The following is a 14315-nucleotide window of genomic DNA, read 5'->3' on the forward strand; positions in this document are numbered from 1 at the left end:
GGGAAGTTATAGAGCATCCTTGCATGAAGGAGAAAAGGTCAGATGTGAGAGCTGAGGGAGGGTTCTGCATTTTACATACATAAGTAATTTCATGGGTATGTTGGGGGCTGGTAATATGAGGCCAGGTTCTCTTGTCTTTTAGCAGTGGGAAAGGGGGAGTTATTGACTGTGGCTTTTGATATCTGTTCTTGGCTGCTCATAGGATCTCCTACCACAAGGGGGTAGACAGCACTCACACAAGCATTAAGCACTATCTTGGAGACAGAGGCGGGTGTACAGCTGATAGAGTAGCATCCCATGGCTCTGTAGCACTGACACTGCCTGCTGAGGGACCCCCTGAGATATCTACATCTGATCCCTCCTCTGCCTCATCCTCACACAGAGAAAGAACTGAAACCCATTCACCTCTGAACCCCAGGTAAGGGAGGGTGAGGGGCTGGCAGAGCTGCATTTATAAGGATCTTCATCACAGCTGCTCCATCTGTCTGACATTTTCCTCTGCCTTTTTCACACTTGCAGGCAGCCTGTTCCATAGAAGCGACAGCACCTGCAATAAGATTGGGTCTCAGAAGGTCAGTGTTTGTCTATTTCATTTCACTATTGTGGTTGATTGCATTGTTCTCCAACCAAACCTGTTTGCAGGGCCCATAGGACACCAGAGAGTGGGGGGTAGCTGTATCCATCATTGACGAAAAAGCATTGACTGTTCTCATCTGCATCAAGCCTGGGGAGACAATTTCTGGTCTTTCTATGTCTCTGATTGTGGGTGATGATATGGGGAGACACAGAATGTAGCTTAATCTCACATTATGTGTAACAGATGAAATTTCCTGATGCTTAGCGAGGGTGGAACTAAGGTGTCCTCAGGGCAAATTGTGGTCTGTCATCATCTGATGCCGCTTGTACAGGCACAAGATGGCCAAGCTGTAGTCTTCATCTTTTCCTATTTTGCATCATAGTATTTTCAATCTGCTCTTTTCTTATCAAATCTCCATATTTTGCTCATGCAATGGCCGTGTACAGGGTAATGCTGGGTTTGCTGCACCTCCCCCCTTGTACCCTTCCTCCTTTATTTTGCGGTGGAAAAAAATCCCAGGTTTCAAGGACATGAGGCCAATCTCTGACAATGATGTTATTCGAAACGGAAATACACCTATTCCGTAAGGTGTGAAAAAAATGCCATGCATACACACCTAGCATGTATGCAAAATGTACATGAACATATAATCTGATTGATGATGTAAGTGCATATATTAATTTAATAATCTAACAAAGATATCAGTATGAATGATTATATATACATATTTGCAAAATTACATACAAAGATCAGTAAGAATACTTACGCTCAATACATACTAGGTGTTTTTCTTGTATGTGTTTTCAGAATATGTACTATATGCCTGTTTCACAAAATGTATTTGTTCTACCCATGAGTATAAATGATAGACACAAAAACACTATATATATATATATATATATATATATATATATATATATATATAATTATATGTGTGTATACAATATATATATATATACATACAAATATATATATATATATATATATATATATACTTACATATCTAGATTGAGATGTGTAACACACATTTGTCTGACTCATTGTCCCCCACCCCCTGTTCTGTCAGAGGAATGTACTAATCTGATGTGAGTAGGGGTAGCTTCCTATTGGAAAAGCAGGTCAGAGGGAGCTGCAGGGGCTTCTGCTATCATTCTGCTTCCTGTGCTTACACTCTACTAAGCTGCTGCCTCCTCTCCCTCCTCTCTGCAGACTGCAACAGATCAGAATGGATGTGCTTATGAAAGGCTTGTCCAAAGCAAAAGAAGGGGTGGTGGCTGCCGCTGAGAAAACCAAGCAAGGGGTAGCAGAAGCTGCTGAGAAGACCAAGGAAGGTGTTCTATATGTGGGTAAGTATCTCAAGTCTATCCTTATTCTAGTACTCAGTGCTGACTCTCATGATGTGTCTTGTGGCTTCACTTATTTGTTTCATTCTTGCTGAATTGTGAGTGAAAAATGACTATATGCATTAGATGCTTAGGTGACTTGAGAATTATTGATTGACTATATGGAACAAACCATTTTATATCTGTCTTCATACTTCTATCTGGCATCAAAAATGTCCAAGAAATATTAAAAACAAAAACAGCAAGTGGCCACAAATAAAAAGTTTAGATGTATACATTTTATAGAATGATTCCACAGGAGATTAAGGAGCTGTCCAGTGCTGAAACTTGCCAGACAGTTGCTTGTTCTTAAAAGGTTGTCCAGAAGGAAAACAAAATTCCCCATAGACAACACGACTATAATAAGTAGTAGGACTCTTTTCCACACCCTTTCATATCAGTAGGTCTAGTATTATCTGCTTCTGCCTGAGAATGGTAAAGGTTGTTGTCAAAAATTATATTTTGGTTAATAACTTAGAATATATAGTAGTCACTCTGGACTTTCGCCTCATGGCTAATGGAGGTCCATAACACTGTCTTGCCAACACCATTATGTGAACACAACCCCTATAAATAAAAGTAGCTAAAGTTTGTAATGTGCTGTTGTCCTATATGTTCTAATGAATTGGGTTTTTTGAGCATGAAAAAGATCTACACGTATATGTACTCATACCAGCATTCCTCACCAGCAGGACTCTTAATCACTAAAGCCACTAAATGTTTGTCCAGGAATACAAAACATTTTATATAGCTGATGGGGTTTAAAATAAAAAAGAAATTCTACTTATCTATCTTTTTTAATTTTCCAGGTCAACCCCTTTAACCTTTCAGAATGTAAAGTGCAGGGAGAACTGACATAGATACTGAATAGGAACAGTGCTGAGTGCTAAGACACCATACTGCACATGTACGACAGTATGCATATATTAATACAGTGATAAATATGTATAGGTTGTAAATGGAAGTGCTGCCAGTTCGGTTCTATCTAGGAATACAACATATCACATAAATCAGACTAAGCTTTTAGGAAATTGGCTCTACTTGGCATTAAAATGTGTTGGACCAATATGAGCCAGAATGAAAGTGGTTGTCTGGGATGAATAAATCATGGCTCTTTCTTTCGAGAAAATCAGCACCACAACTGCCCATGGGTTTCATCCGGTCTTGTTGCTCAGCCCGTTTCAGGTGACGGGTGTGATCCTGAACAACTCCTCTAAGCATATATATTGGCATATCCGTATTCAGGGGTATATATACTCTATAGCATGGTTTGCATTACTTATCCTATCTGTAAAACAAATACAGGTTTTAATGCTTTCCTATCAATAAGTGGATTAGTGTTTTATTGAACATCCTTTACCGAACAAATCCCTGGCATATATTATAAGGTTATGCAAATACAAGTGTATAAACAAGCGGTTTTTCACAGTATGCATTCACACCTACATGGCAGGAGAGGTGTAAGCTATGCTTGAGAGAGCAGCATATTTCAGTAATTAACCATTGCAAGGCCAGCCTATAAATTATCAGCATATAATTCCCCAGGAAAAAGGCCAAAGGAACCAATAAGGATTGATTAGGTTATTGGCAAGATGGTGTTTATTACCTTAATAAGCTCCAACCGTGCACGTCCCTGAGTGACACCTCTGTGTACATATGTAATGATTTTCTCAGCTGCTCTTTCTGGGTGAACATGGGTTAATTATAGTTAATCTTAGTGCTTCTTTGTGTACAGCTGATTCTGTGTCCCTCTGGGGCTCTTGGATAAAATGCTGAACCAAATTAAATGGCCGCTATCAAGGTTTATTGCATGAGCCGTTCTTTATATAGACAGGTAAAGTTTCCTCTCATATGTGAGTAGTGATCAGTGATGTTTTCCTTAGATTATGTGAATGTTTTATTTCTCTTGCGTGGAAATCTTGCTATACACTGGGAAATTAAATACCTTTTCATGTGTGAATTTGTATTTGTTTTAAAGTAAATATAAACATAAGAATCAAGTCTAAATGCATATGTAAACCTCTTATATAATACTCAATCATATACCATTCACATATATATTCATATATTCATATTCAGTACTAAGACATACATTTTATTCTTAGTTCCAATCTATATTGAATGGGAAACCTATCAAGGTGCTATGATTTAGTGTTTAATAAATTTGACCGATTAACAGACACGTTAGTATTCCTGCTGCACTATAAAAAGTTGCATATGATAAATGTAGTGTATGTCAGCGCAACACTGAAACCATGCCCACTTATCTTTAATTCAGAAAACCCCTTTAATAATATGTCTTTATAACAAATTATAAAATGAACATTGAATGTGTCACATGTTTTTATCGACGTATAGCAAAAGCAACCTAAAACACCTGGTTCGTGTTACAGGCACACCACCCATAGCAATGCCACTAGTCGGCTCATGGTGCTACACACTCAAGAGATCCTATTGGATCTATTTTCAATTAATGGAAACTAAAGTATTTTATGTCCTAGCTGATCCTTTCCATTTTACGGGGCTCTTTGAGGTTTTCATAATTTGCTGGGTACAAATTACAGTACTGTACATGGCAAAATATAGTATTGTGCCCACCAAATCAAAGAGGTGGGGAGCTAAGGATAAGGGCAAAAATTTGGGTGCCGCTATTAAATCCTATGCACTGAATATATCAAATCCAAAAATTGTACAATTTTTGGATTTGATATATTGCGCCCACCAAAAACAACAGAAAAATGATGGAATGCTGGATGACTTTAACAGCAGACAATAGATGATTTGATAGCAGGTAGAGTCCACTGAAATCAATGGGGAAAAATATTAAAGTAAAAATATTAAAAGGGTTTCAATGTATATGGAAAACCCTAGGGGTCTGGGTCGGATAACAAAGAACATATACTAATTCTGCTCAAGTTCTCTGTACTTGCGTTGCTCTGGTATTACTTGTCTCTGTGACTGCCTGAAAATTCTGTCGGTCATAGGACCTGCTTCATCTCAAACCAGAGTACAACATAGGAAGAGTAGTCCACTTTGAAGATGGAAGTGACTTTGGAGAAAGCCACTTATTGGATGAAGCCGGTCAGTTACAACATTAGACATGCATGGGCTGATTAAGACTCTCATGGGCCCAAGGCTGTATGAATATTGTGACACCATCTCAAAGCTATAATTTTTCTAGTCTAGTTATAGGTATACAGCAGTAGTAGTACTGTACTGTGCTCAAATATACAGCAGAAGAGTATAAGTATTGTCCTGTGTCCATATATATAGGATATGAGGAGTACGGTAGTACTGTGCAATGCCTATATATAAAGTATAATAGTAGTAGTACTGTGCCATGCCCATATAGATAGGATAACTCTAGTAGTACTATGCTGAGCCCATATATATGGGACTTATTTTGAATAAGTAGTAGTAGTAGTGCCCATATATACAGGATAGGAGTAGTAGTACTGTGCTGTGCCCATATATACAGGATAGGAGTAGTAGTACTGTGCTGTGCCCATTTATACACGATGGAAGAAGTAGTATTGTACAGCATCCATATATACAGGATACTGTATTAGTAGTAGAACTGTGTCATTACCATATATACAGAGGAAGAGTCGGAGTACTGTGCTTTGCCCATATATACAGGATAGGAGCAGTAGTACTGTGCTGGGCCCATATATACAGGATATTATTAGTAGTATTATATAGGATTATTTTTAAGTATTATCTCAGTATTAAACTTGATGAAAGTTTTTGGTAGATATGGGGTCTGGGTGGCTGACCAAAACACCTATATTATAATTCACTACTGATGTATGAATGGAGAGTATTAATTCTCCCCTTACACTGTTTTTGGCATGCCAAAAAACAGCCCTACATATAGGAATTACCACCAGAAAACTTCACCATCTTTCAGCAGAAATAAGGTTTGGAGGTTGTTACAATATCAATAATTTTATCATTATTAGCTTCCGCAGGCAGATATGTACATCTGCGGATGGCATTTGTTCCCTGAGGATATAGCCCATGCAAATAAGATTAATATAGAAACATTTAGAAATAACTGCTTGTGCCACCATAATGATATATCCCTCAGCTGAAGTTATAGTAGCAAGTAATGTTTATAGATTTGTAAAATATAATATTAAATATTACAAAAGGCTAATTTTATCTATCTTAGGCTTCTTGCACCCCAACGTGTGCAACGGTCATCCTGGGACTCAGGGCGTAGCACGCGTTCGGCTGTAGAGGTGGAGGGATTAGCAATGCTCTCCCCTCTCTAAAGGGGTGCCAGAACCTCCTTACCAAGAAAGATAGAGCAAGCGCTATCTTTTTCCCGATGATGGCTCGGTGACACATGTGTGTGCTCACTTTACCATGGCTGGGCACCATAGAAATCTATGGGGACATATATCCCGCTGCAAATTGTGCACCCAAATATACGTCCTCAAAACTTTGTTGTGAATACCGCGGGCACACCCCGTGTGAATGCACCCTAAATCGTCTTTGCCTGCGAAAAATCAGAGGTGGTGTCAACATTTTTTTTTTCACATCAGTATAGCATCTGAACACATCTGCAAAAAAAAAACAGATGGTTTAACATTAAAGAAACTCTATCATCAAAACCCATGAAACTCACTCATAGATCCAGGCACAGTGACTGTGGTAATCTTATATTTTTTATCCAAAATCATCAACTTTAAAATTATGTTAATGAGCCAGGAAGTTTATGGGGGTGTTACCAAAGCCCCCTCCAATCTCTGACTTCAAAGGCGGTCAAAGGATACCTACCACCTGAGATCTACCTATTAAGGAGAGGCTGTGCACACTCGTCGTCGAAGCCAGAGTTCTGCGCATGTGCAACTGCCTCGAAGCTGGAGTTCTGCGCATGAGCGACTGCCCTATATCAGCTCCAAAGCCTGAGCTACTGTGCATGTGCAGAACTCCGGCTCTGCGGACGACTGTGCGCAGCTCCACATAGCTGCGTGCTGAAGATGTATGGGTAGGAGGATCAAAGAGGCTACTGGGGCGTGCCCTATATCTATTTTTATATGTTCATTGTGCCTATGCAATAGCAGATTTAAGCACCGTATGTTACATACCTCTAACAGGATGCCGCAACACGATCACCAGGTGCCATCTGAAGAGAGGACATCCAGGGGCCTAAATGAGCATGATCACGGGGTGCCGTCTGAGGGAAAGGACGGCCGGGGGTCTAATGACACATGCCATAGCATGATCATAGATTTGCTGTTTAAATGGAAAGACATCCGGGGCCTAATAAAGGCCCCCAGATCTGTCTTTAGCATATTCCCTTGCCAGAGTTATGCTGACCGTGTATAATGCACTGCACAAAATAAAATACATTTCAATTAAAAAATGGAAGAAAAACATATTGGATGATATATGTATGTTAAAACCTAGCCTAGAAGTGTGGCAGAATATTTAGTACCCACTGTAATAGTTGGGGGAAAATTGTAAAATCACTAAAATTGTTTAACCATAAGAACTAATATAACTAAATAAAAAAATACTCAAAAAGATGAGATCCAAAATCATACCACTTAAAATTTCATACTGTCCTACAATAAAACAATCCAAAATGTAGCCCCACAGGCGGAAAAATACATTTAGTATGAGTCTTGAAATTTGGTGACATCATGTATAAGTTGCAATACGTTTATTTAAATATAGAGAAACGTAAAAAATTGGTGTCTCCCAAATTATACTGACCTGGAGAATAAAGTAATCGGAGCTCATTTACTTACCCGTCCAGAGGAGTTTCCGAAAGTGCATTGTCCAACGACGTAAAAAATTGGTGTCGTAAAAAAATTGTCTACGTAAAAAATTGGTGTCTACCAAATTATACTGACCTGGAGAATAAAGTAATCGGAGCTCATTTACTTACCCGTCCAGAGGAGTTTCCGAAAGTGCATTGTCCAACGACAATGCACTGTGCCGCGATTCACTAACATTGTGCGCCCGATATCCTGCATGTATCGCTTCCCCGCTCAGGTCTGCCAGAGTTCACCATCTTCTTCCCGGTGTATGTAAGTGCATGGCTTGCGACACAATTTTAATCTTATATCCCGCACTCAATCTGTCGGATCGTCAGACGGCCCGCCTCCTGATTTCTGTTGCATGAAATGCGCCAAAATCCAATCACAATCCCCTTCTAAATACCTGTCCCAGTGGCACAAATCCCGAATACCATGAACAGTCCAACGGAACTGCGATCCGCAGACCCTTATTAAAAAAAGAGTCCAAAATATATTTTACTTCCCAATTTCCCCCAAGTAAAGAGTTAATTAAAGTTAATCAATAAATTATATGCATCCCAAAATGGTGACATTACAAAAATTATCAACCCACAAAAAAACAGATCTCTTATGTCGATATGACGTCACAGCTGGGAATCTTTATACCACCAGAAGTCAGCGGTGATGGCACGTACCGTGCTGGACCAGAAGTCAGGACATCACCATCTGAGGCGCATAACAAACCCACTCCTTTGAGTACAATAGTATTATGGTATTATCTGTAACTGTGGGGCTATGGGGCACATTTACTTACTCATCCCGTTGACACCGTCGATCCGGAATGTCCGTCGAGGATTCAGAGCTGCCACGATTCACTAAGATCGTGTGTCCAATTTCCTGCATGTGTCGCTTCCCCTCTGAGGTCTGCCGGAGTTCACCTTCTTCTTCCTGGTGCATGTGAGTGCTGATTTTGCGACACAATTTGTTTTTTAAATTCCACTGTTTGTCCGAATCAGTCGGGTTGTCCGACGTCCACGCCCCCCGATTTGTGTCGCATGCAAGCCGGCACCTATGCGCCACAATCCGATCGCTTGCGCCAAAAACTCGGGGCAATTCAGGGCAAAACGGAAAAAATCGGGAAACCTGAAGAAAATGCAGTGTTCGGACGCTTAGTAAATGTGCCCCTATATGTATATTCAGCAACTTAACTGTGTGTTTAGTAATACAGTAAATTAGTGCAATGCGTTTGTTACATTTCTGTGACTGGTAGTATGAGGACTTTCATTCTGCCCTGAAATCTGCATGTAAAAACTACTTGCGTGGTCATACTGTAACACAACTGTCGGGGCCAGTTTTAGACAATTTGGGGCCCTGGGCAACCCTAAAACTGGGGCCCCCAAATAAAACTATGTTATAAACAGTCACAGTCAGTAAGAGGCTCCTATAGCCCTGCACAATAATAACACTTTGTTGTTAGACACAGTTGTATGGTAAGTATCTGTAATGTGGGGCTGTAGGAGAATGTTATAGGAGATAGACAAATGATTGATAGAAAAAATGAAAAAAGTTTACAGCGGCACTGCATAACCAATAATAAGGATGGGTGCACGCACTAACGGGTCGGCCAGATCCCCCAGTTCATAAGAAAATAGAAAAAATAGGCGGCACTCCAATTTTGTGGGAAAAATTCAAGTGGTTTTTATTCCCAAGTCGCTACGTTTCAGCCTCATCCGAAGCCTTTCTCAAGCTTGAGAAAGGCTTCGGATGAGGCTGAAACGTAGCGACTTGGGAATAAAAACCACTTGAATTTTTCCCACAAAATTGGAGTGCCGCCTATTTTTTCTATTTTCAAATGATTGATAGATTGATGATGGAAATTAAATATGATAAGATTTTCGGATATATGATAGATTTATAGTTGCATAAATATAAAGAAGATTATAAATAGATAGGGAGATAGATGATATAAGATAGATACAGTAGAAGAGATATACAATATCGATTGATAGATGGATAAATAACAGATAGGAGATAGATCTGTAGATAGATAGAAGATATATAGATAAATAGACAAAAAGCCAGATAGATAAATGGTTAGATGGAAAGATAAAGACAAAGGAAAAAAAGGCAGCACACCAGATTGTAGTGAAAAAAATACCTTAGTGGATTTATTCTATGTGAAAGAGCAACGTTTTGGCTCCAAACAGTGAGACTTTCTCAAGCTCAAGCCTTTCTTACTGTAGATGGAAAGATATATAGATAGGAAATAGACAAATTATAGGAGATCGATATAGACTATATATATATAGACAGGAGAAAGATGATAGCAGATTGATAGACATGAGAGATAGATATATAAATTAGAAGAGAGAGAAAATCAATTGATAGATGAATAGATAAGAGATAGGAGATAGATAACTAAACAGATAGATGCAGGGACGATTTTAGACAAAGTGGGGCTCTGGGCAAAACTAAAAGTGGGGCCTCAAAATAAAACTATGTTATGAACAGTTACATGCAGAAAGAGGCTCCTATAGTCCTGCACAATAAAAACACTTTGTAGATTACATGCAGTTGTATGACAATCTGTAATATGGTGATAAGGTGGTTGTCGTTGTGGCGCACACTGGTAGTCGACGGAATTTGGAGAAATCTTCACAACAAAACTATTTATTGATGTCTCGATTACACAGTTTTGTTGTGAAGATTACTCTGCAACGACAACCACCTTATCACCTTGATCCAGACCGATGTGGCTACTGTGTTCTGCCGATCCAGTTGACGTGCAGCACCGAATTGCTTCCCACTAGTGTTGTGCCTGGTAATAGCACAACTCTATCCTGGAAGCCTTATTCTAACCACCCTATCCAAACCGTTTTTTTCCACAATATACTACTCTATGAGTGCTCTCTGGTCTCTCCTTGTCCGCCTTTTCTATACACAATCTGTAATGGGACTGTAGGAGAATTTTATAGGAGATAAATGATAGGTAGATGGATGATAGAAGATAAATATGAAAGATTATATAGATTTATAGATAGATGATAGATTTATAGATGCATAAATACAAAGTAGGTTATATGTAGATAACTAGATAGATTATATAAATTAGATAGATATGAGATAAAGAAGATTAATTGATAGATGGATAGATAGACAAAAAAATAGATAGATAAATTGTTAGACAGATAGATATTAAGATATGAAATAGACAGATTACAGGAGATAGATAACTAGACAGATAGATGGTAGCTATGTAGACAGTATAGATGATAAGCATCCTCACCCGGGCATTCAACCAAGGAGTATTAAAGGAGCAATACATCCTCTGCCCACAAAAGTCCACACACAGGGGGCCCTTTAGGACAGGGGGCCCTGGGCAGTTGCCCAGTTTTCTGCCTCCTAATGCTGAACCTGACAACTGTAGAAGCAGTTCTAGAAACATTGCCAGTGAGGATTTTATCTGGTGTACTGGTACTTGTTGAAAGGAATATAAACATCTAAATACACTCATTGGCACAGATTAATATGTAAATTTCCAGTCATGAATATGGTAATTAGGCAATCACTGTGTGGTGGGGATGAAAGGAGGACCGTGCATAAGGGGTGAGATGAGAATTATTAGAACCCTTGGTAGGGGTTTAGGCAGGAGCTGGTACGACACAGCACATACATTTTCCCATTAGTAAAACAGTTTGGTCAGCTGAGCTGCGAATGAACCCTAGGGTCATGTTATTGGAATAAAGATTTATTATAAACTCTTTATGTTGTGGCTTGCAAACATTAAGAATTTATTACACGTTTATTCTTCTAAACGGCATCAGCTTGACTTAGTGTTGTCTGCAGACCTGCTCTAATGTGTTTGGCTAGGGCAGAAAATGCAAGTGGCTGCCGAATACCTAAAGATGAGCATAACCCAGTTTAAAATATCCTCAACTCCTCTGTGGCTGTCTCTTAGCGGAATCTATATTTAGCACCTTTTTCTATGCATCCTGCTTGTATTCCCAGCTCAAGTGTATCATGTGATTTTACTGTAGGGATGTGAGGATAAGTGTAGAAACACTTATTATTTGTATAGTCCTGTGAAATACCATTATAATTTGTGATGTATTTTTACATTGCAAATATTGCAAATATGTTTAAAAGTGATATACTGTACCAGGCTCCTGATTTCGGCAGATATTGGAAAGATATCTAAGTCCTAATACACATTTGTTGTTAATTGGTAGAGCGGAGTAAGCCACTGACAGAAACAGAAATGAGAATGGCAGACATAGAATTTTAAAATGCAACTTGATATCTGGGGAAAATGAAAACACCTCTATACATATGAGAGAGTGAATGGACAGTGTAAAGGCATGTACAATATAGGTGATTAATTTTACATTGATGGGGTCCAAAACTTAAGTGGCCACTTAATTTAAAAAGAAACATCATGTTGTTGGTCAGTCCAAGTACACCCAGATGGCTGACAAGGAGAACCGAGGTTGTCCAGGGGTTAAAAAACATGGTTTGTTTCTTCCAAAAACAGCCCCCAATTTGACTATAGGTAGTGTGGGATATTGCAACTAAGCTCCATTCATTTCTATACAGATGAGTTGCAAAACCAGAACAAGCCATGGTCAGGTGTGGCGCCGTTTTTGGAAGAAAGCAGACATATTTTTCAACCACTGGACAACCCCTTTAATCACAGGACTTTGTTCTGCCGCTCAGTGCAAGGCAACTGACAGGAAATGGAGCAAGCCTTCTCTGATATTATTCTGGTATAGAGAGTCTACTGTTATCAGCTGACAAGGTCCAGTGTGTTGGACCACCACCATTTTCAAACCTGAACGAGTCAGCTCATCCATTGTAGTCACACATCATAGCTGCCATTTATAGTGATGGGCTACAAGCAGCCTAGCAACAAGGACAGATGGAAAGAAATAGCAAGTAAGTATCACTCATAGTTACCAATTATATACATGTGGTACCATATGGCCCTTATAGCAACTGGTAACTGAAAATTGATATTTTTCTATATAGATTGTGGCAGTACAGCCCACAAAACATTGTACCTTAGTCCTGTCATTGTCTGTCAATGCTTATATTTTTAAGGATGCATTAAAGCGGCATTCATGGACTAAAATATTTATGATCTTTATACATTGTTTATGTCGTTGAAGACCAGAGTGTTTGGTACCCAACACAAGACCATACATTGTACAAACGGTTATTGGGACTGAGCTGTAGACAGGGAGTGGCTGAACAGTGGGGTGTCTGACCTTCATCAATCTCATGCTAATTATTGATTCTATAAAGCATGTCCTGGGATACTTTAATATTCATTGACATGTACTTTTACTTGTCACAGCTTCCATATTTACATATATATATATATATATATATATATATATATATATATATATATATATCAAATGTTATTAGATTACATCCACAACTTTTTGGGCACATTTACTTACCTGTCCCTGGCGCATTCCCCGATCCGGAATGTCCAACGATAATGAACTCTGCCGCGATTCACTTAGATTGTGAGCCTGATTTCCTGGATGTGTTGCTTCCCCGATCTGGTCCGCCGGAATTCACCTTCTTCTTCCTGGTGCATGTAAGTGCATGTCTTGCAACACAATTTTAAAGTTAAATCCCGCGCCCAGTCCGAATCAGTCGGATTGTCCGTCAGCAACCCCCCCTCCCCCCGATTTCTGTCACATGAAAGCCGGCGTGATTATGCCAAAATCCGATCACGTGAGACACAATCCCCTTCTAAATAACTGCCGTGCGAAACCCGAAAATGTTGGAATATCTGACGAAAGTGCGGCCCATAGTGAATAAGCCCCTGTGCGTCCACCTTACATCTCTGAACATGCCCCAACTTTAAACCAAGACCAGTATCTATCAGTTTTTCACTGCTTAGTTTAATGACAAAGAAACAACACAGAATAAACCCTTATACACACAAACATTCCTTGGGAACGTATTGTAGCCATTGTTTCAATGGCTGGTACATGTCACCATTTATTTCATACACACGTCCATGGTTTCTAGCTGACAGCCAGAGTCGCAAAACTCAGACTAAGTCCTATTCCTGCCCATTTTTCCTGCTCTCATAAAAGCCCATTGAATGTGAAAAATACTGATGTCGCACAGTTGTCATCCATATGCCTTCCGTATGTGCGGATCAAATGCTAGTTGACACAATCAGACTTCCATTTATTTTTAGTTCATCTGTAAAAAAACAGATCAAATATGGATGACACATGGCAGTTTTTGCATAGTTATGGCTTGGAAATATTGAAAATAAATCTTGAAGAAAAGAAAGACAAAAAAGGCGTGCCAAACAACTGGCAGTGAGCAAATAATAACTTCCAACAATTATGTGCGGGCATAGGAAAAAAACATGTGCGGGTAACCATTGGTGTGAGAAAAAAATACAATTATTTATTAAAGAGGTTGTCCAGGTATATAAAATATTTTATGTATGGGTGGGAGACCTTTAAAAATAATAAAAAGTCAATACTCCCCTCCATCTATGCTCTTGGTCACCCAAATCGCTGTTGGCTTACAGAGCACGGCAGCGCCACCTCGACTGGATGCCTGCTACAT

General features: G+C 39.3%; 1 protein-coding gene across 1 annotated transcript in view; it reads left to right on the plus strand.

Annotated features, from left to right (window-relative positions):
- Positions 1-203: 203 nt before the first annotated feature.
- The window catches only part of SNCB (synuclein beta), a 44119-nt gene continuing 30007 nt past the window's right edge, over positions 204-14315 (plus strand). The window contains exons 1-3 of the mRNA XM_072146250.1: positions 204-418; positions 520-572; positions 1787-1923. Coding sequence (XP_072002351.1) covers positions 1803-1923 — 121 coding nt within the window. The 5' untranslated portion in view covers positions 204-418; positions 520-572; positions 1787-1802. The remainder of the gene's footprint in view (positions 419-519; positions 573-1786; positions 1924-14315) is intronic.

Source organism: Engystomops pustulosus, chromosome 4 (assembly GCF_040894005.1).
Source record: "Engystomops pustulosus chromosome 4, aEngPut4.maternal, whole genome shotgun sequence".
Lineage (NCBI taxonomy): Eukaryota > Metazoa > Chordata > Amphibia > Anura > Leptodactylidae > Engystomops > Engystomops pustulosus.